The 19,426-nt window shown below is 52.1% G+C and overlaps 1 protein-coding gene across 4 annotated transcripts in view; it reads right to left on the bottom strand.

Moving 5' to 3' along the window:
* Positions 1-9,850: 9,850 nt before the first annotated feature.
* The window catches only part of DAG1 (dystroglycan 1), a 65,162-nt gene continuing 55,586 nt past the window's right edge, over positions 9,851-19,426 (bottom strand). For all 4 annotated transcript variants that reach the window (XM_058678677.1, XM_058678675.1, XM_058678676.1 and 1 more), the window contains one exon: positions 9,851-14,718. In XM_058678677.1, the coding sequence (XP_058534660.1) occupies positions 12,316-14,718 (2,403 nt within the window). In that variant the 3' untranslated portion in view covers positions 9,851-12,315. The remainder of the gene's footprint in view (positions 14,719-19,426) is intronic.

Here is a 19,426-nt window from a genome sequence, read left to right on the forward strand (position 1 = left end):
GGTGTACCACCACCAACCCCCCGCAATGATGGCAGCAGCCAGGCCAATGCCTGGAACTCCACTGAATCTCAGGTGGGTGTCAGGGGCCCAAATACTTGAGCCATCTTCTGCTGCTTTCCCAGACAAGTGGAACGGGGAGCTGGATTGCAAGGGCAGCAGGTGGGACTTGAACTGGTGCTCACATGGGATGCCGGTGTCTGTCACAAGTGCCACCATGCCAGTCCCAACTTGGACCCATTCTACTAACCCACTTAATTTAATCATAAGGACTGTGTCACATGGGATTTCAGCAGTTCTTTTTTTAAAATGTATTTTTGTTGAAAAGGCAGATTTTACAGGGAGAAAGAGAGAGAGAGAAAGAGCTCTTTCATCTGCTGGCTTACTCCCCAAATGGCTGCAACGGCCAGAGCCAACCCAAAGCCAGGAGCTTCTTCCAGGTCTCCCATGCATCACAAGGTTTTGGGCCATTCTCCGCTGCTTTCCCAGACCACAAACAGGGAGCTAGATTGGAAGTGAAGCAGCTGGGGCAGAACTGATGCCCAAATGGGATACAGTGCAGAGTGGAGGATTAGCCTGATGTACCACTGCACTGGCTCCAATTTCAGCAGTTCTAACCTGGCCGGGGAATAATCAGGTGTTTCCGTGAACACACATGGGCAACCTGATGCAGGCACCTATGCAGTGTCAGTCTTGGCCCTCCCTGGGCCTGCAGTCCTGAACTACTAGATGGGGTGAATAAAAGAGCAAGCACATTCAGGTAACAGATAAGCATGCAAAGCCACCTCTCTCCCTCTCCCCAGCGTTGTCTATTGACTGGGATCTGCTGACCTTCAGGCTGAAGGACCCACCTTTGCTGGAACCACTTGGGACAAGGAGACCCTTCCTGCCCACACTGTGGCCCTCACTGTGCCTCCCCCTTAGTGAAGGGTGTTGTGATAGCAACTATAGGTGCACATTTAGACCCCACAGGTGTCCACATCTCATTCATGCCACTCCCCACATGGCACCTGAGCGACTTCCTAGTCTGTAAAGTTGGGACATTAGTAGCACTTGGCACACACATCACAACTCTATTATTAGTTGTCCCTATGGTGAGTTTAGAGGTTTTGTGCCATACTTTTCCTCCTGGGCAAGAAACACACGTGTATGCATGCGCACACACATGTGTGCACACACACACAAGCACTATGGGCAAGCCCCTGGCCTGACCCTGTCCAAACGCAGGCTGTTCTGGCTTCACAAACACCAGTTGGTATGGCTTGGGTAACTTGGAAGGGCGGAAAAGATATTTATTTCTTGTCTGTAGAAGCCCCAAGAGCTGCAACTTTCCACATGTTTAAGTCAACAGGCCTCTGGTTCCTGTGGGGGTAATTAGTCCTACCGAATCAGCAGGCCTAGGGAGTTGCCTTCCACACAGTGGACTCCTGACTGTGAGCGGACCATCCCTCCTCAAGAGTCCCCGCTGCCTTGGTGACAGCACAGCCCAGGGAGCCCAGGAAGGCTCCAAGTGTGGGTTGGTAGTGGCCCCTCCCCTCCTTTCAAGTTTTGCCTCTGCAGAGCACCCCCAGGAAGCTGCCTGTCCTGGTCTATGTCTGCCCTGGCATTCAGCCCAGGGACTCCTGGCAGCCACAGTGTGGTGCTGGCCTCTAGCTGACCAGCACCCAAATTCAGTCTCCCATTTATATTTACTGATCCAGGATCATTTCCTTCTCTAACCAAACTGGGCATCCTCAGCCAGAAGACCCTATCTGACATGATCTGTGCCCTAGACAGCCCCTCACCCTGTTTCAGCTGCTGACCTGATAAGTACCCATTCTGAGGTTACATTTGGCTTCTCGCAGAGAAGATGGTTGCTGGACTGTCTTCACTCAGCCAGGAAAATTCACTTCACTTGATGACCAGTGAATAAACACATCTTAGCTGGTACAAATCGGCTGAGTGGTGTGCTCGGACCCACCCCCTTCCTGCTGTCCCACCAAGGATGGGATGAACCTGGGAACTGTGCAAGGGTTTGCCAGCTCCTTAGTGTTCACTTGCTGAAAGTATCTTCTTCCCATGTTAGTTTGACAGGTGACATGTGGGATCCATGGTGGAGAAGTCCAGAGATAAGAAGAATCTATGCACACACCGAGATAGGCCAGTGGGTGGACATGTGTTCTCTCACTTGTCCAGCTGTGCTCCCTGTGGAAGATTAGAGAGGAGACAACAAGAAAAAGTTAGGGCCCAGCATGGTAGCCTAGCAGCCAAAGTCCTTGCCTTGGATGCACAGGGATCCCATTTGGGTGCTGGTTCTAATCCTGGATGCTCCACTTCCCATCCAGCTCCGTTTGTGACCTGGGAAGGCAGTTGAGGACGGCGCAAAGCCTTGGTACCCTACAACCATGTGGGAGAGGCGGAAGAAGCTTCTGGCTCCTGACTTCGGATTGGCTCAAGCGCCGGCCGCTACAGTCACTTGGGCAGTGAATCATCAGATGGAAGATCTTCCTCTCTGTATATCTGACTTTGCAATAAAAGCAAATCTAAAATAAAGAGAGAAAGAAAAGAGAAAAGTAATAATACTAATCAACTCAAGTAGGAAAAGGCCTAGTCAGAACCGGCCTCCTGCTAGGGTGAGTGGGTGTGATTAGACACTGGCAGATAGTGTTGGGGAACTATAGGGATGGCAGGACCACCCCAGGAGCAGTAGCCAGAGACCAGCTGGGTCACAGACAAGGCAGCCTGCAGACGTAGGGAGGAACGGCAGGAAGCGCAGAGTCCCAACTCGGGCCTTCCTGCTTCCTCCCTCCTACAGCCCAGGTCACCTTGCACTGTCATGTAAAGCATGGCAGCCTCCATGGGGAAGTTCAGGACTCCCAAGATGAAGGTGCCTACAGGCAGGAAGATCAACGGAAAACTTCACAGACCAGGGTGGTAGTGTGAAAGGCAGTTGGGAAAACCAGGATCTGTCTACTTCCATGGGCTCCCAGAACTCTGTGCCCTTCTTCGGTCTCCTTGCCCTCTCCTCCTCTGGGAAGTAGCAACAGAACTGGAGAGAAGGGAAGACCAGAGAAGCAGGGGCTTTGCCTCCAGGACATGTCCTATTGGCACTGCCCATGACTCCCAGGTCAAGCCTCAGACTGGAATGAGGCTGCCAAACAGAAGCCTGGTCTTTTCCTCCGAGGCTGCCCTCGACAACCTCAACTAACAGTTTCAATAGCTCTAGGTGGATCAGGGACAGAGGAGAAGGTTGGATGGACAGAGTTGCTTGAGAGGGGCTGGCACTGCGGCTCAACAGGTTAATTTCCATCTTCAAGCACTGGCACATGCCAGTTCATGTATCAGTGCTCCATTTCCCATCCAGCTTCCTACTTACAGCCAGGGAAGGCAGTGGAGGATGGCCCAGTTTTTAGGACCCTGCACCTGCGTGGGAGATACAGAAGTTCCTAGCTTCAGATCGGCTCAGCTCCAGCAGTTGTGGCCATTTGGGGAGTGAACCAGCAGATGAAGGATCTTTTCCTCTCTGTCTCTCCTTCTCTCTCTAAATCTGTCTTTCCAATAAAAATAAATCTTTTTAAATTAATTTTTTGATCATATTTTTATTTGGAGTTTTGAATTATGTGGTATAATTTCATATAGGCTGGGATTCCCTCCCGAAACTCCCACCCTCTTGACAGATTTTCTCCATTTTACTACAGTGGTGTAGTTCTTCATAAGGAATCATAATTCTATCAGTCTCTTATTTAAGTGCACCCCGACATTGTTGGTACAATGTCAGATAGTCCAGCATCCCATTGTCCACACGTCCAACAGTTTCAACTTTTCTTCTGTCTCTCCTTCTCTCTAAATCTGCCTTTCCAATAAAAATAAATCTTCCCCCAAAAAAGAAAAAAAAGAAATTGTTTGCCTGCAGAATTTCAATGCGCAAAACTTGCATTGTGTGGTGAGACCAAAAACAGTAAAAATCGTCAGCAGTGTTTAGCACCAGCCTAACCCTACCGCCCATGCACTGCTACCAAGAAAGCTCATTAAGCCCCATCGCTGTTAGTTACATACTTCCGCAAGCTTGTTGTGACAGGAAAAAATCATGACGCTGCTGTTTCTCCTCTAACTTGTAAGCATTGAAGTCAAAACAAAACTGCTTTCCTGCCCCTCTGTGCTTCCCCAGACAAGCCCCTGTCCCTGTCTAGCTCAGTCACACATGCACTCCTCCTTCTTGAGCAAGCCAGACCCCAAGAAGATCTGCCAGACACAGACTATTCTAGGAAGCTGTAGGAAATGCCACCTGAATTCCTACTGTGATGCTTCCTATCAAGCTCCCAGTTCCCCTGGAGTGCCCTCCTCCCGCGTCTGTTCCACGGAGGCAGGACAACTGGCCCACGTGGAAAGTCCTGCCCCATGGTTGCCTTCTGACCAGCCCATTTGTCCTCGCTTAGAGAGTTGAGGGTCAGAGGAGTTGAGGATGGTTCATTCAAAGGAACAACTTGCTTGGCCCCTCCGTCAGACTTAGTTCTGCTCAGCTTCTGAAAATTCTCTTAGATAGAGGTCCTCCTCCTGAGCCCTTTGTGCTTCTCCTGCCACAATCCCATTATTATGAAACACCTTTTAGGGGCCGGCACTGTGGCATGGTGGGTAAAGCTGTGCCTACAAATCCCACATCCCATAAGGGCACTTGGTTGTTATGCCAGCTGCTCCAATTCTTCATTTTAAAAAAAGATTTATTTATTTTTATTGGAAAGTTAGATTTACAGAAAGAAGGAGAGACAGAAAAGATCCTCCATCTACTGATTCATTCCCCAAGTGGCTGCAAAGGCTAGAACCAAGTTGATCCAAAGCCAGCAGGAGCTTCCTCCAGGTCTCTCACATGAGTTCAGGGTCCCAAGACCTTGGGCCATCCTCTCCTGCTTTCCCAGGCCACAAGCAGGGAGCTGGATGGGAAGTGGGGCTGCCGGAACACGAACAGGCGGCCATACGGGATCCCAGTGCGTGCAAGGTGAGGACTTGAACCACTAGGCTACCACACTGCGCCCAGCTGCTCTACTTCTCATCCAGCTCCCTGCTAATTGCCTGAGAAGGCAGCACAAGATAACACAAGTGCCTGAGTCCTGCCATCCACGTGATGAAAATCCAGAAGAAGCTTCTGGCTCCTGGTTTTTTCCTGGCCAAGTCCCAGTCACTGCAGTCATCTGGGCAAGAGAGAAATAGCTTTCACCACCCAGGATCTTGAGCCATGGGACACAGTCACTCTCCCCGCTGAGCCCCATCACTGTCCTGACAGGAATAGATGTTAGCAGGACTTCTCTACCCTGCCATCTTGACAGAAAGGCCAGCAGAGCCCTTGCCATTTAGGGTGGCTGGACAGAATGGGGCAGGGAGTGAGACTGTGATGGGTGCCAGGGTGCTCCAAGCCAGGCAACATGAGGAAAGCCTGCCCAAGTTCTGCTGTTGACACGGCAGCAGGTTATCGACTCAGTAATAACATCTGGGTTCGCACTGCTAGGTAGGTATCCATAACCCCCTCCAGCTGGCAGGCCTGGCGTGAGCATCGGCTTTCTGGAAAGGTAGCCTTTCTGTCAATGACCGAACATTGCAGACAGAGTTGCTAAGGCTAAGCATCCTCCATCTGCTGCCCAAGGGAACAGAAAGGTCAGATGTCTGCCAAGCCTCCCTCCCTTCCACACACCTTTATTAAATGCTAATTCCAACTGGGCCCACCTGTCAACTCCAACTCTGCCTCAGGGATTGTCTTTGAGCTTCCAGGATGAAGATGGCCCCTCTCTCAGGCCTGTCTGCCTCTCAGAGGATCCTGCAGTGCCATGAAGGAGCTGATGAGCTGCCTGGGTCAGAGGGTGGGGCTTGAGGGATGGAGCAGTTCCCAAGCAAGAGCTGCTGGAGTCCCGTTGGCACCCTGAGCCCCCCATTGGACGCAGGGGAGACAGAGCTGCTTCCTCCTTTGCACACACACACCAGGTGCTCCCCAAAAGGTGCAGGACTGCAGTCCTTTCAACAGCCACTGTGCCCAAGGCCTGGCCCAGCCAACAAGGTGCATGCCCCCTGAGGACAAATTCATCTAGGACAAAGCTGACACCTCCCCTACACATGCCCACAGATGAGGTGCTATCACCTCAATGCCTCCTGTCATAGAGCCAGCACCTTTCATTAAAAAGAAGAAAAGAATTACTAGAGTAGGGGTAGAGAAATCTTGCATCTGTCAGTTCTCTCCCCAAATGGCTGCAAGACAGTCAGAGCTGGGCCAGGCCAAAGCCAGGAGCATGGAACTCCATCGGAGTCTCCTGTGTTGGTGGCAAGGGCCCATTCATTTGAGCTATCTTCCACAGCTTTCCCAGGCATGTTAGCATGGAGCAATAGGGACTGGAACCAGCACTCATTTGGGATGCCAGCGTCCCGGGTGATGTTTTAACGTACTGTGCCACAATACCAGCCCCTAGGCAGCCCCCTTCTCCACCTGGTTCTTCTACAATTTGTAACAGAGGTGTTGAGCAGCATGGGCTCCAACCTGGCCTCAAACTTGGGCTCTGGTAGCCCTCTGCATCGTAAGACTGATGCACCATGAAGACCAAAGGCAATAGCACCGTCAGCCTTGGTCCTTGGGACCTGGTCAGCTGCCAATTGGATGGATGATTCTTACAGTCACCGTGTGCCTGAAGCTGAAGAGATGGCTCCTCATACCAGCTGCCCTAGTCCCAACTGCTTGCAGTGCCAGAGTCACGGACTAGGGGGACCCCCAACCTCACTATCAGAGGTGTGGGGCTTTATGTAGGACTCTCCCAAATGCCATGGCTAGGCTGAAAGAGGAGAGACAAGCAACAAGCGCCAGCCCCAGAGTGCGCAGTCTGACGCGGGACACCCCGGGTTACGAAGCCCGCGAGCAAAGTAAAAGCAAAGACAAGGAAATGCGCAAAAGGAGGGGTTCGTACTGGTCCCTGACTACCTTCATCTAAATTCGGAGTCTACTTGCGGAACTCCCTACCTCATCCCTCCTGTTTTCCCGCAACCCCCAAACTCCTGCAAGAAATAACAGGTGCCGAATCCCAACCCCGTACCCTGGGCTCTCAGCCGCGCCTTCTCCCCGCCCACAGCTGCGCTAGGTCCCGCCCTGCCCCGGGCTTTTACCCAATTCCCTGCCGGCTCGGCTCTCGGTCGGGCTCCGCCCTTCCCGTCCTAGGCGCCTTAGTCCCGCCTACACTCGGTCTTAACTCCGCCCACCACGGCGGCTTGGCGCTCTGGCGCCACCTCCCGGGGCCGGGCGCTATCCGTCCTTTCACGTTGAGTGGCTGGAACTCCGCTGGGCTCACGGGAAGCGGGAGAGCACCAGGAGCCTTTAACCAGCATTGAGGTCTGCACCATCCCCACCCTGAACCTGCTCAGTGACCTGGTCCTGGCCACACGGAGCCGTCCACAGGGATACATACAAATCAAGTTCTCCTGGCCTCAGACGAGGCTCCCACAATGCTGAGGGCAGTAGGGTCCCGAGTATCCTCACCCTCAAGCAGCTCTCTCCTGCAGGAGCACCACAATACTAGCTCGTGGGTAGTGGAACCAGCCTCATCTCCTCTAGGTCTTCTAGAAGTTTCAAATAATTGCAATTCTGCAACAGAAACCAATTTTATAATCAGATAACACCCCCGGGGTAGGTATCTGACTCAGTTGCTTAAGTCACTGCCTGGGCCTGGAATGCTTGCATCCTATATCCCAGTGTTTGATTGGAGTCCTGGCTCTATCGCTTCTAACCTAACTTGGTGCTAATGCACACTCCAAGAGTCAAGAGATGTCGGCTCAGGGACTGGAATGCTGGGTGTCCTTGCAGAAGACCCAAGAGTTCTGGCCTCCTGACTTCAGGGTAGCCCAGCCCTCGTGGTTGGCGGGCATTTGGGGAAGTGAACCAGTGGAGGGAAGGTATGCCCGTTTTTCAAATATAAATTAAACAACTTAAAGTTTGTCATACTTTGTGTAGATCCTGCCCTAAATTAGTCTCAAGACTTAATCAGTCACACCCACAGTCACCATGCTTTAAGACACGGTGGAGAAAATGAGCTAATTCGCAAAAGGACAAGCCACCCATGGATTTGGATTTGACAAGAGTGAAGCTCACCCTGAGTGTGATGCTTGCATTGTGTCTTCCACCTTGTAGAGGAGCTGGAAAGCAGCCTTGCTTGAGAATTTTGTCAGCCTGTTGTGGATAAAGGGAGGACCAGGCTGGCCACAAACTCGTAGACATACATGATTCGCTGGCCAGGGAGCTCTGGCCTAGGACCAGCCCATGGACTTTGCCTCATGGTAGTGCCTTCACTCACACGCCGATGGAAGGCATTCGTCCAGTCTTACTTTGATTCTATACCTCTATTGCAGGTATGGGCGGGGGTGGGGTGGGGAGGAAGACCCATTATTTTTTTTTTAAAGATTTATTATTATTATTGGAAAGCCGGATATACAGAGAGGAAGATCTTCCATCCGATGATTCACTCCCCAAGTTAGCCGCAACAGGCCAGTGCACGCCGATCCGAAGCTGGGAACCAGGAACCTCTTCCAGGTCTCCCATTTGGGTGCAGGGTCCCAAAGCATTGGGCTGTCCTCAACTGCTTTCCCAGGCCACAAGCAGAGAGCTGGATGGGAAGTGGAGCTGCCGGGATTAGAACCAGCGCCCATATGGGATCCCGGGGCTTTCAAGGCGAGGACTTTAGCCGCTAGGCCATGCCGCCGGGCCCAAGACCCATTATTTCAACCCTACTCACTGGTTGCTGGAACCCCACGGAGGCGGTTCCTTTACAGGTCAGGAACAGGACAAAGGGATCCTAGCACTTGCCCTTGTCAGAGGCAGGTGCCCTGGAGGATTCCCGTAGCAACCCCCATCTCCCTCAAGGAATGGTCACATGTGCCAGGAATGCTGAGGACAGGGGCCGTATATCCTAGAAGCTTCTCTCCTTCCTGCTCTGGCCTTACTATTCTCTGCTGAGGCCACGTATTCACTTAAAGTCTTAGGAAAGACCTTAAGCAGGATTTCCTGACGTGAAGCAAGGGCAGAGCTACTGCTTCCAGGTCCACGGGGTGAGCCATGCTAGGAGAGCCTCTCCTTGACCCCTTTGTGTGAGACGCTTGGGGCCTAACGCTGTAAGAAGGTATCTGACCTTCATTGACTCTCCACCCCCTTTAGTTCCTTCTACCAGATGGGATAACATCCTCTCTGAACCTGAAGGCAGTGAACTGAGGCACAGAACGCAGCCCACAGGAGGAGAGCGCCAAATAGCTAGTGGTGGCACAGCTGATCCCAGAAGAGCCACTAGTTGTTCAGTGACCAATGCCCTAATCCTCCTCTAAAAACAGCTGCTGTGGTTCCTGCTTCCCACACATTAAGAGGTATCCCAGGATGGCCCCATCTGCCCCTTGCTAGGCACTGACAGACATGCTCGTCCTGCTCTATTGGCCTATCTCATGCCAGGCACTGAGGGTCAGCTGCACACAATCTACAGGCCCAAGTAAGGCAAAGCAGCCTGGCCATAAACCATTCCCTTCCCTCCTCCCCCACTTCTTCCCACAGAGGGCAATGCCATTCCCACCCTGAGACTATCAGGGAGATTGCAAACCCCTAACCTCCTCCAAAGACAATCGGGGAAGGGGTGGGGTTAGGTGTTGTCACAGGTACCCCTAAGCTTTCATCCTTGCAGGAACTCGGGGGAATAGGGAGAGAAGGGCCTACATCTGGGGAGAGCTGCGGGAGCCCACACCAAGTCCTCTTAGAGACCCCCCAAAAAGTAAAATTTATATAGGGAGTCTGTCACCACACCTCCCAGTGGGCTTTGCCAAGGTCCTTCCTCCCACAGCCACGGCGAAGGGGGAAATAGACGCTCCAAGGACATGGCATTGTAATAAAGACGCTGCTTTTATTTAGTTTGATATGTTTCTATACAGAATGCAGAAAACACATCGTAAAATCATGTAGAAGGAAATCAAAACACGTCAGTGGTTGGTGAACACTTGAGTGTGAGAGTGGCTCTCCGTCTAACAGAGTCCAACGGCCGTCTCGCCAGCCCAGCACGCAGGGGAGGCTGCCTGTGAAGGCATTGTTGCTGTTATTATTCTGTTCACTGCCCCATCGGCTCCGGTTGCTATGGCAACAGGCCGTTGGGGCCAGGCCTGTCTCTGTGCAGCGGTGCCCGATGGTGGGGTTGCCTGCGGCAACGGAGCTCTTTGGAAGGCCTTTCAAAGCCCTTACCTGGAACAGTAGGAATTGTTTATTTTTTGACAAGGTCATCAGAAAGAATCTCGCCCGGGTCAGATTCCACTTGTGCTCCTGACTCTGGGGCATCAGGGAAACTCTGGCTTGGACCAGGGCTTGGAGGCTCCAGGCCCAATAGTCACTGCTGTCCACTGGGAGCTCCCACAGGGGCACCGCTTATTCCAGAGGACCCTGCTAGGGATTGGTCTGGGGTCTGGGGCCTGGGGCCTGTGGGAGGAGAGCCAAGCAGAAGAGCCCTCCAGACCTGGCAGAAGGGAGATTCTGCCCCTCCTGGCCAGCCCTGCCCTGCCCTCCTGAGGCAGCACACACATGAACCCTCTGCAGAACAGTCGATATGGCTTAGAAAGTAGTTGCTCCAGGTCCATCCACCCACCCATCCCAGACCAGGAGAGGGCGACATTATTGCAAAAGGCATTCCTCCCTAAAAGGGACCCAAAATAACTTGGACACCAAGAAAAGTCATGCTGCTTCCAAACGAGGAGAGTCGAAGCACAGCGGGCGCCCCTGAGTCATGGGACAGAGATGTAGATGGACGGACGGACGTTCTTGCTAAAAAAGGCGAAAGAGGCCCAGTGTAATTCCAGAATTTAAACTGTTAGGAAAAGGGAGAGGGAGGAGAAAAAAAAAAATCAATACGAGCAAAGCCGTCAGGGTCCATGGAATTGACACTAAGAGCTTGTACAAACTGCTGTAAGCATCACCATTTTTAATCTATTTTTTTTAATAAAACAATTTGAGGCTGTATAAAAACTTTTAGTAAAAAATTAGCTTTGAGAGCCCACAGGTCTGTTACTGTGAACTATTGCTGGCACTCCTCCCTGGCCACCACAGCTTTTCCAGTCGTTGGTTTGGGCCCAAGGCCTGGGACTGGAGCGCCAGAGAATAGGGGTTTAGGCTGGGATCAGGGCAGGGCTGTGGACTGTTGGGACAAAGTGGCCAAGATTAAGTGAGGAAAGAGCATCACATGACATAAAAATATTGCATCTTCACCAAAATGTCCCCCACTGAGTGTTTCAAAAGCTGTGGTATTCCTTTTTTGGGGGAGAGGGTGGGGTATGAAAAGGGTAGGGAAGAGGGGGAAAGAAGAAAAAAGGTGAAAGAAAATGGGTCAATGTGGTTGAGTCCCTCTACCTCCCCAGGCGCCCCCATGAGCAGCTGGCCCACCTTGGAGCACCTAGGGTGGGGGCCATGGCCACCACTACCTCTTGGAGTCCCTTTCCCATGGGAATGAAGACCCCCTTGGTGGTGGGCCACAAGCGTGCATGGGGTGGAGGTGGGGATGTCCACGGCCCAAGAGGCCCCTCCAGCTTCCAGCTCCTGTCTACTGCAGGAGAACAAATCCAGCACCAGGGCCCCGGCCCCTGAGCGGGGGTCTCTTGACCCCTGCTCAGGCTCTGGGATATCAGAGCAACCAAGTTGACATAGTGTGAAAAAATAGGATTCCTTTGATAAAAAATACTGTCCCTTGGTCTTCTCTAAGTTTGAAACACCCTGGGAGCTTATTTTTAGCAAACCAATTCCCCATACCCACCCAAAAATTATACATACAAGTTTAGGTAAACAGCAGATTAAATGTAAAAACTTAACCCATTAACTTCTGAAAGTCCTTTGAATTTAATCTTTAGCTACTGTTTTCCATGTTACATCCTGCAGCTAGACACACGTGAATAGAAAAAACAGTACAGTTAGTGTTAAAGGCAAAACGCAGAGAGCCGGGGGGTTGCCCGGCACTGCCTGCGAGTTCATTCACGGTTCCTCGCGCCACCCCCAGCTATCTCTACTCCACATGGTGCTTTCAGAGCCAGCCACCAAAAACGCAGCGAAGAATTTTCTATGAACAAACAAAAAAGCTGTTAGGCAAAAATAAAAATAAAAAAGTCCCCAAAGTCTTTCCACCTGCTTTGGGGGGTTTGGGAGGACCAGAGAGGGCGGGCTTGTCCAGGCCCCATGTGTCAGTGTGTGCTAGGTCTGGTGTCAGCTCCCGGTGGGTGGACGATGGTTTGCGGGCCACCGGTCTCCACAGACAACCTTGTGTTGTCTCCAGGCCCCTGCCCTACCCCTGCCTCCACCCAGGCGCTTGTGGGTTAAGGGGGCACATAAGGAGGAGGTGACCGGTAAGGGGTCATGTTCTTGGGACGCGAGCCCTTGCCCTCCATGGGTGCTGTGAAGGGTGGTGGGGGCTGGTAGGGAGGCGCATTGGGATCCTCATCCTGCAGGGGTGTGTACTCTCCCACAGTGTCCTGGTTCAGAGGAGTTGTCTCGGGCACACTCTGGTTGGGATACTCTGGTGGGGGCAGAGGGGCCTTCTCCTCCTGCAGGATGAGGGGCATGCTGGAGGAGGGTGGGGGCTTGGAGTCATCCAGCTCATCAGCGAAGATGATAGGCACACCCTTCTTGATGAAGGTGGCCTGGTCCTCCAGGGTGAGCTTGCCCTTCCGTTTCTTGCGGTAGCAGATCATGGCAATGATGCCGGCAATGAGCAGGATGGCAGCAACCACCACGGCTGGAATGACCGTGTGCAGGTAGACGTCATCCTCGCTGCTCTTCTCGGGGTCCCTGTCAGGCACCTCCGTGAGTGGTGTCACTGAAGACGGGGTACCGGGTGGTGGCACTGGGATGAACTGCAGGTGCCGACAACTGCCAGAGCCTGTGACGGCGACACTCAGGGCCTTGAAGTCAGGCTCCAGGGCGTTGGAGAAGGCCGGCCGAGGCTGCCCGTTGTCCTCGGCGATCCTTCGGCTAAGCCCAGCAATCTGCTCCTTGGGGCAGGGCTCCTGTGGCAGTGTGTTGTTGGTCCATTCCACTACAATGGAGCCGTGTGTGATGTTCTGCAGGGTGATGGTGCTGCAGTTGCGGTCGCCAAAGGCAAAGGCCAGCTTCTTCACCAGGGCAATTTTCTTGTGGATGTCATTTACCACCGGTGTGGGGTCACCGGCCAGCTTGGCCTTGAAGCGTGCAGGCGCTTTGTCCCCTTGAGGGCGCTTGTGCACATGGATCTCAAAGGCATCCACAGCCGACAGGCCCCCCTTGTCGGTGGCGTGCATGAAATACTCATGCTTGCCTACGTGGCTGCTGTCAGGGAGGCCATACATGAGCTGGCTGTTACTGTTGAACTGTACCCAAGACTTCTCCCCCACCAGCTGTTGTTCCCGCAGCTTCAGGGTCAGTTTCAGCTTGTCGGTGGTTGTGTCTTCTTTGTCATAGAAGGTATCTGATGGGATCTTCACCTCAAAGTAGGTGCCGACCCAGGCATCCACTCTGTCAATGTGGTTCTTGAGTTCGGGGCGCTGGTTTGGTTCCCCGCCACGGGGCACCCCACTGGTGGTGGTGCGGACACGAGTTGGTGGTGAGGCCGTTTCCAGCCTAGTGCTGGGTGCCTTGGTGGTAACCCGGGGCACTGGCCTGGAGGTCCGTGGTTTCTTGGTTGGCCTGCGAGTTGTGGTGGATGAGGAGTCAGTTGAGGGTGTTGCTGGTTTTGGCGTGGATACACGTGGCTTTTTGGTTGTAGTTGTAGGAGGGGTAGCAACAGCTGTGGGCTCCACATAGCCAGGAATGGTCATCGTTGGGCGAATCTGGCCAGGAACTGTGGTGCCAGCTTCTAGCACCCGAGTAGGCTGGATGGGGCCCAGGGTTGGAGTCTGAATAATGGCGCCTCGGGTCCGAATGGTGACTGTGGGCTTCCCGGGAACAGGGTCCCTGACAGGAGGCACCATGGTCTCTGTGGGAGGAGCAATGGCTGGGGATGTTGGGGTGGGAACAATCCGGGATGGTGGCTCCTGGATGGCCGTGGTTGGGGGGCCAATGGCAGTAACAGGGGTGGGTGTGGCATGGATCTGCCGTCGGACACGTTTAGGGAGAGGCGGCTTCTTATTAGCAATGTGCCAGCCCACCACAGGGTAGCCGAGCTGGGCAGACATGGTGCCCTCCCTGGCAGGGGCTTCCACGCCACGGATGTCAGGCACGCTGTTCTGGTTCAACGAGCAGCCCAGCTTCCAGGAGAGCAGGGCCCCATTCTCCACCACCTTTTTTGCGTTTCCTGGACCAGCCATGAAGGCAGACATATCAAACAGTCTGTTGTTCACCACCGGCACCAGCTTCATGTGGTGGAGCTCCACCTGCGAGAAGCTTTGCATCCTGTGCAGGAGGTCAAGCCTTTGCTTCGGGGTCATCTTGGTGAGATCGGCATCCAGAATCACTGTCAAGACAGTCACAGGCTCATCGGCAGCACAGGCAGAGGGAGCCAGCTCACCTGGGTCTGGAGAGGTCGCCCGCACAGACTGTGGCTCATTGTGGTCTTCAGGGTAGACCTCGATGGAGAAGACGCTGGCCATCTGGGGGATGTGGCTGCCATTGGCCCCCAGCCGTGCAGCACTCACTGAGATATAGTGCACCCCTTTGTCAGTGTCCAGGGGAAGGCCTTCCAGGGTGTGGCTCTGCGGATCCCAGTGCAGCCAAGATGGCAAAGCCTCCTTTCCTGCTGCTGATACCTACAAGACACACAAACATGAGCTGCAAGGGCTGCCGTCATACAACCTGGGACAGGCCTGATGGTTGAGCATTTCTGAATTCCTATTGGGGAAGCCAACTCCATTCTTCCAGAGAATGCAAGCAATATGCATCTGTCACAAGAAGACTGGAACTACTGGATGGGTTAACACGGTAGGCAAATAATTCATCCTAGGCCATACAGCACGCAAACAAAAGCACTGGCACTCAAAGAACTGATGCCAAGGATCCGGAATGCTGTGGGCATTCACACCAGTAGCACACTCTGGCCCACCTCTGTGGCACTTCACCTGCAGAACCCGGCCAGTTTTGCCTTAGCAATCAGCACTGCTTTCTAGTCTCACCTTACTCACTCCCTTTTCCCCTCTGCTTCTTACCTGGCCAGCAATGCCCTTCCTATCTAGGAGTGGAAATGCAGAGGCCTGGGGACAAGGCAAGGCTTCACATCCGGAACAAATTCACTCTAAAACTGCTAGCTGACACTCAGGGCAGGGGAACACATTATAGAAAACACAGCTATACCTAATGTTGTAACTAACCCTCCTTCTCAAACCTCAAGAGGATCATGCCAGGGGAGGTGGACTAGAGTCAAGTATCCTACAACAGCACCCAGCAGGAACCCTGAGGTGCCTGTGTCTGCAGCAGAGGGTCTTCAGGCAAGTGCAGGCAATGCATGCAGAGAGACAGCTTCTGACTCCTCTCAGAGGGAAGTCCTCTCTCAAAGGGACATTGTGAGCACTCAAGGCAATGCAATCCAGAGACTTCCACTGACAGCTGACATGCGGGAAGGAGACTTGCCTCTTGCTCAAGCCTCATCTATGCCTCCTCTCACGTTTGGGAAACACCTATTGCTATCCCCAAACAAGAAAGGAGGCACACTATGATCTGTCTGGAAGACCTCTAATGGACAGCACATCCCACTGGCTGGGGTCAATCCAACCCTTCCACGCAGGGACTATCTCTTAGCGCCTTGCTTGCCAACAGTGGGCACTAAAATATCTCCCTTCCTGCAGCAGGAGGACTAAGCTCAGGCTTGGGTCCCCCTGCCAAAAGCCAGGAACCTGGGTGGACTGGGGAGGAGGCCCTTGGCTTGTATATGATATTCCTTGCCAGGGTGCAGGTGTCCAGGAAGCAAATTCATCAGAAACTAGACACTGTCTCCTTCCCCCTTAGCTGAATTTCAACAGGTTTGCTACATCCAGCAAAAACCTATGAGGAGGGCCTGGCGGCGTCACCTAGCAGCTAAAGTCCTTGCCTTGAATGCCCTGGGATCCCCTATGGCTGCCGGTTTTAATCCAAGTAGCTCCACTTCCCATCCAGCTCCCTGCTTGTGGCCTAGGAAAGCAGTCGAGGACGGCCCAAAGCCTTGGGACCCTGCACCCGCCTGGGGAGACCTGGAGGAGGTTCCTGGCTCCTGGCTCTGGATCGGCGCAGCACCAGCTGTTACACTCACTTGGGGAGTGAATCATCAGATGGAAGATCTTCCCCTCTCTCTCCTCCTCTCTGTATATCTGATTTTGTAATAAAAATAAATAAATCTTTAAAAAAAAAACCCTATAACCCTATGAGGAGACAACTTTTATTCTTAGCAGTAATTATTATTTGGGTTAGCCTTTCCTAACTGCTCTCCGAGCCACTTACTAAAAATCTATGTGAACAGTTCTGTGTTATTGACGCCACAAATCTGAAACATACCATTATCTAAGAATCTCTCATCATTCACCATCCAACAGAAATGTTAAAATATCTATAAACAGCAGTCTTCAAATCCATGGAAAGGGGCCAGTATTGTGGTAAAGCACGTAAAGCTGCCATCTGTAACACCAATGCTCCATATGAACCCAGGTTCAAGCCCAGCTGTTCCACTTCCAATGCACCTCCACACTAACGGACCTGGGAAAGCAGCAGAAAATGGCCCAGCTGGGTCTCTGTGTAAGGTGTTCGCTTAGCAGCCAGCAGTCTGACCCACGAGATTGCAGAGGCAAGTCTAAGATCACAGGTCACCGAGGAAGAGCCAGAAAGCTGTCTAGTCTCAGCAATCTCTGGAGAAGAGATGGAAAGTGGAATCAGCTCAGCTCTGGCTGGTGTGGCCATTTGGGGGAGTAAACCAGCAGATGGAAGATCTGTCTTTCCTTCTCTCTGTAACACTATCTTTCCAATAAAAATAAATCTCAAAAACAAAGACAAGAGCTCCAGTTTTTGACTCCAGCATCCTGCCAATACAAACCCTGAGAGACAACAGTGATGGCTCACGTTAACTGGGTTCCTGCCACTTGCACGGCAGACTGGATGGACTTCTAGAACCTTGGATTCAGTCCCACCCAGAAGCCACTGGGGCATTCTGGATAGAGAACTAACAGATAGGTGCATGCTCACTCTGTCTCTCAATAAATAACTACAATTTTTTTTAATTTAAATTTAGAAAAATTGAAGATGCATTGACTTTCAGGCCAGAGCACAGGAAGGCAGAGAGAAGGGAGGGGGAGTCTTCTGTCTGCTGGTTTGTCTTCCAAATGGCCACAACGGCCAGTGCTGCCAGCCAACGCAGTCCAATGTCAGGAACTTCTTGCAGGTCTCCCACATGGGTGCAGGGGCCTAAGGGCTTGGCCCATCTTCTACCGCTTTCCCAGGATATTAGCAGGGAGCTGAATTGGAAGTAGAACAATCATGACTTAGCACCCATATTGAAAGTTGGTGCTACAGACTGCAGCTTAACTCACTATACCACAATTTCAGCTTCTCAAATTTAATATTAACCCCTCTTCTTACAGGAAAAAAAGAAAAAGTTTAACATTGTTACAGTCATCAGTAAAACACTCGGAATGAGTCACTCAATCTAGAGGACCTCACATTATGTATATTGACTTTGTCATGGTCTCTTCCAGTCATTGTCATTTTTTGTTTAAACACAGAAGCCTGTATTTTCAGTAATTATTTGAGTTGATGAGTCTGGGCACATGCCATGCTGACAGCCCGCCCCCAAGGATGCCTTTCTTTGCCAACCCCTACTTCCCGGTGTGCTGTGCTCACAAGGGGTCCATTCAGAACTAGGGAACACCCACTCCAGGCAGGAAGAAACTGCAGTTCATCTCACACAGGCAGGGTCGCCACAAAGCTCTCAAGCATCCAGAGAAATGCTCTTTTCATGAACTCTTCTTCCTGGCCAAAGACTGCTCATTGTTCACGGCAAACAATGGAGCGCCCACACCAGCAGCCCAGGGCTCAGTCCCAGGAAGGGCTGCTCCCGGCTGGCCGACATCTTGGGTCCAGGCAAAGTCCACATTGTTGGCGGGCAAGGAACTGATGGGAACAGGGAAACAATGCCACCCTCTGCACAGGGCCTGCCAAAATGAGGCCTGAAGGGACTCCAGAGGGAGCAGCCAGGTCATTTATTTCCTGAGACACAAAGACATTGCTTTTAGAACTTCTCTGGGATGTCACCACGCTGAGGTCAGTGGTGCCCACATGAACCAGTACCAGTCCCGAGGGGGCAAGAGTCAGAATGGGTGACTTATCCTGTGGCCAATCCAGGGTAGGCTGGGACCCTCCAGACATCAACCACAGGTGCCGGTTGGCGAAGGAGGACAGTCTTAGATTGGAAGGCAGCTGTTAGAGAAAAGGACAGCTTTGTGTATAGGCACCCAGTCTGAGTCAAGGGGGCACACACTAAGACCATCTGCTCCTGACTGCCCTGAGGCCACAGGAGACAGAAGCCCGGCAAGACAAGCATCAGAACAGCCATGAGAGCCATGAAGCCTCGAGGCAGTCCCTTTTTACAACACCTGCTCCATTGGAAATTACACTGGAGTTAAAAAAAAAAAAAAAAAAAGGCAAATCAGTTGCTACACTGTCTGAGAAATCTACAAGAATGGGCTCTTTTGCAACAAAATACAATCTATGCCCAGTTGCTAATGGGAAGCAAGGCAGGCAGGCAGGCAGGGAGGCAGTAAGGAAGCTAGCTCCTGGCTTACTATGGACATGTGAGAAGTTAACCAGTAGATGGATCTCTGTCTGTCTGTCAATCTCTCTCTCTCTCTCTATATATATATATATATGCATATATATATATATAGTTTTCAAATAAACAAATAAATCATTTTGGGGGGACGTAATCTATTTATTGGAAAGGCATATTCACAGGGAGGACAGACTGAGATATCTTCCATCTGTTGGTTCACTCCCAAAAAGGCCGATACAGCCAGACCTGGGCGAATCTGAAGCTAGGAGTTGGGAGCCTTCTTTAGGTCTCCCATGTGAGTGCAGGGGCCTAAGACCTCCACTGCCTTCCCACGTCAATTAGCAGGGCTTTGTATCAGAAGTGGAGCAGGTGGAACTTAAAATGGCACCCATATGGGTTACTGGCATTTACAGGAAGTGGCTTTAACCATTATACCACAACACCAGACCCAATAAATAAGTCTTTAAAAAAAAAGTCTCGGGCCGGACACAGTAGCCTAGCGGCTAAAATCCTCGCTCTGAATGTGCCAGAATCCCATACCGTGCCAGTTCTAATCCCGGCAGTCCCACTTCCCATCCAGCTCCCTGCTTGCGGCCTGGGAAGGCAGTTGAGGACAGCCTAAAGCCTTGGGACCCTGCACCTGTGTGGGAGACCCAGAAAAAATTCCTAGCTCCTGGCTTTGGACCACCACAGCTCCAGCTGTTGCGGCCACTTGGGGAGTGAATCATCAG

The sequence above is a fragment of the Ochotona princeps genome, chromosome 21, assembly GCF_030435755.1.
Source record: "Ochotona princeps isolate mOchPri1 chromosome 21, mOchPri1.hap1, whole genome shotgun sequence".
NCBI lineage: Eukaryota > Metazoa > Chordata > Mammalia > Lagomorpha > Ochotonidae > Ochotona > Ochotona princeps.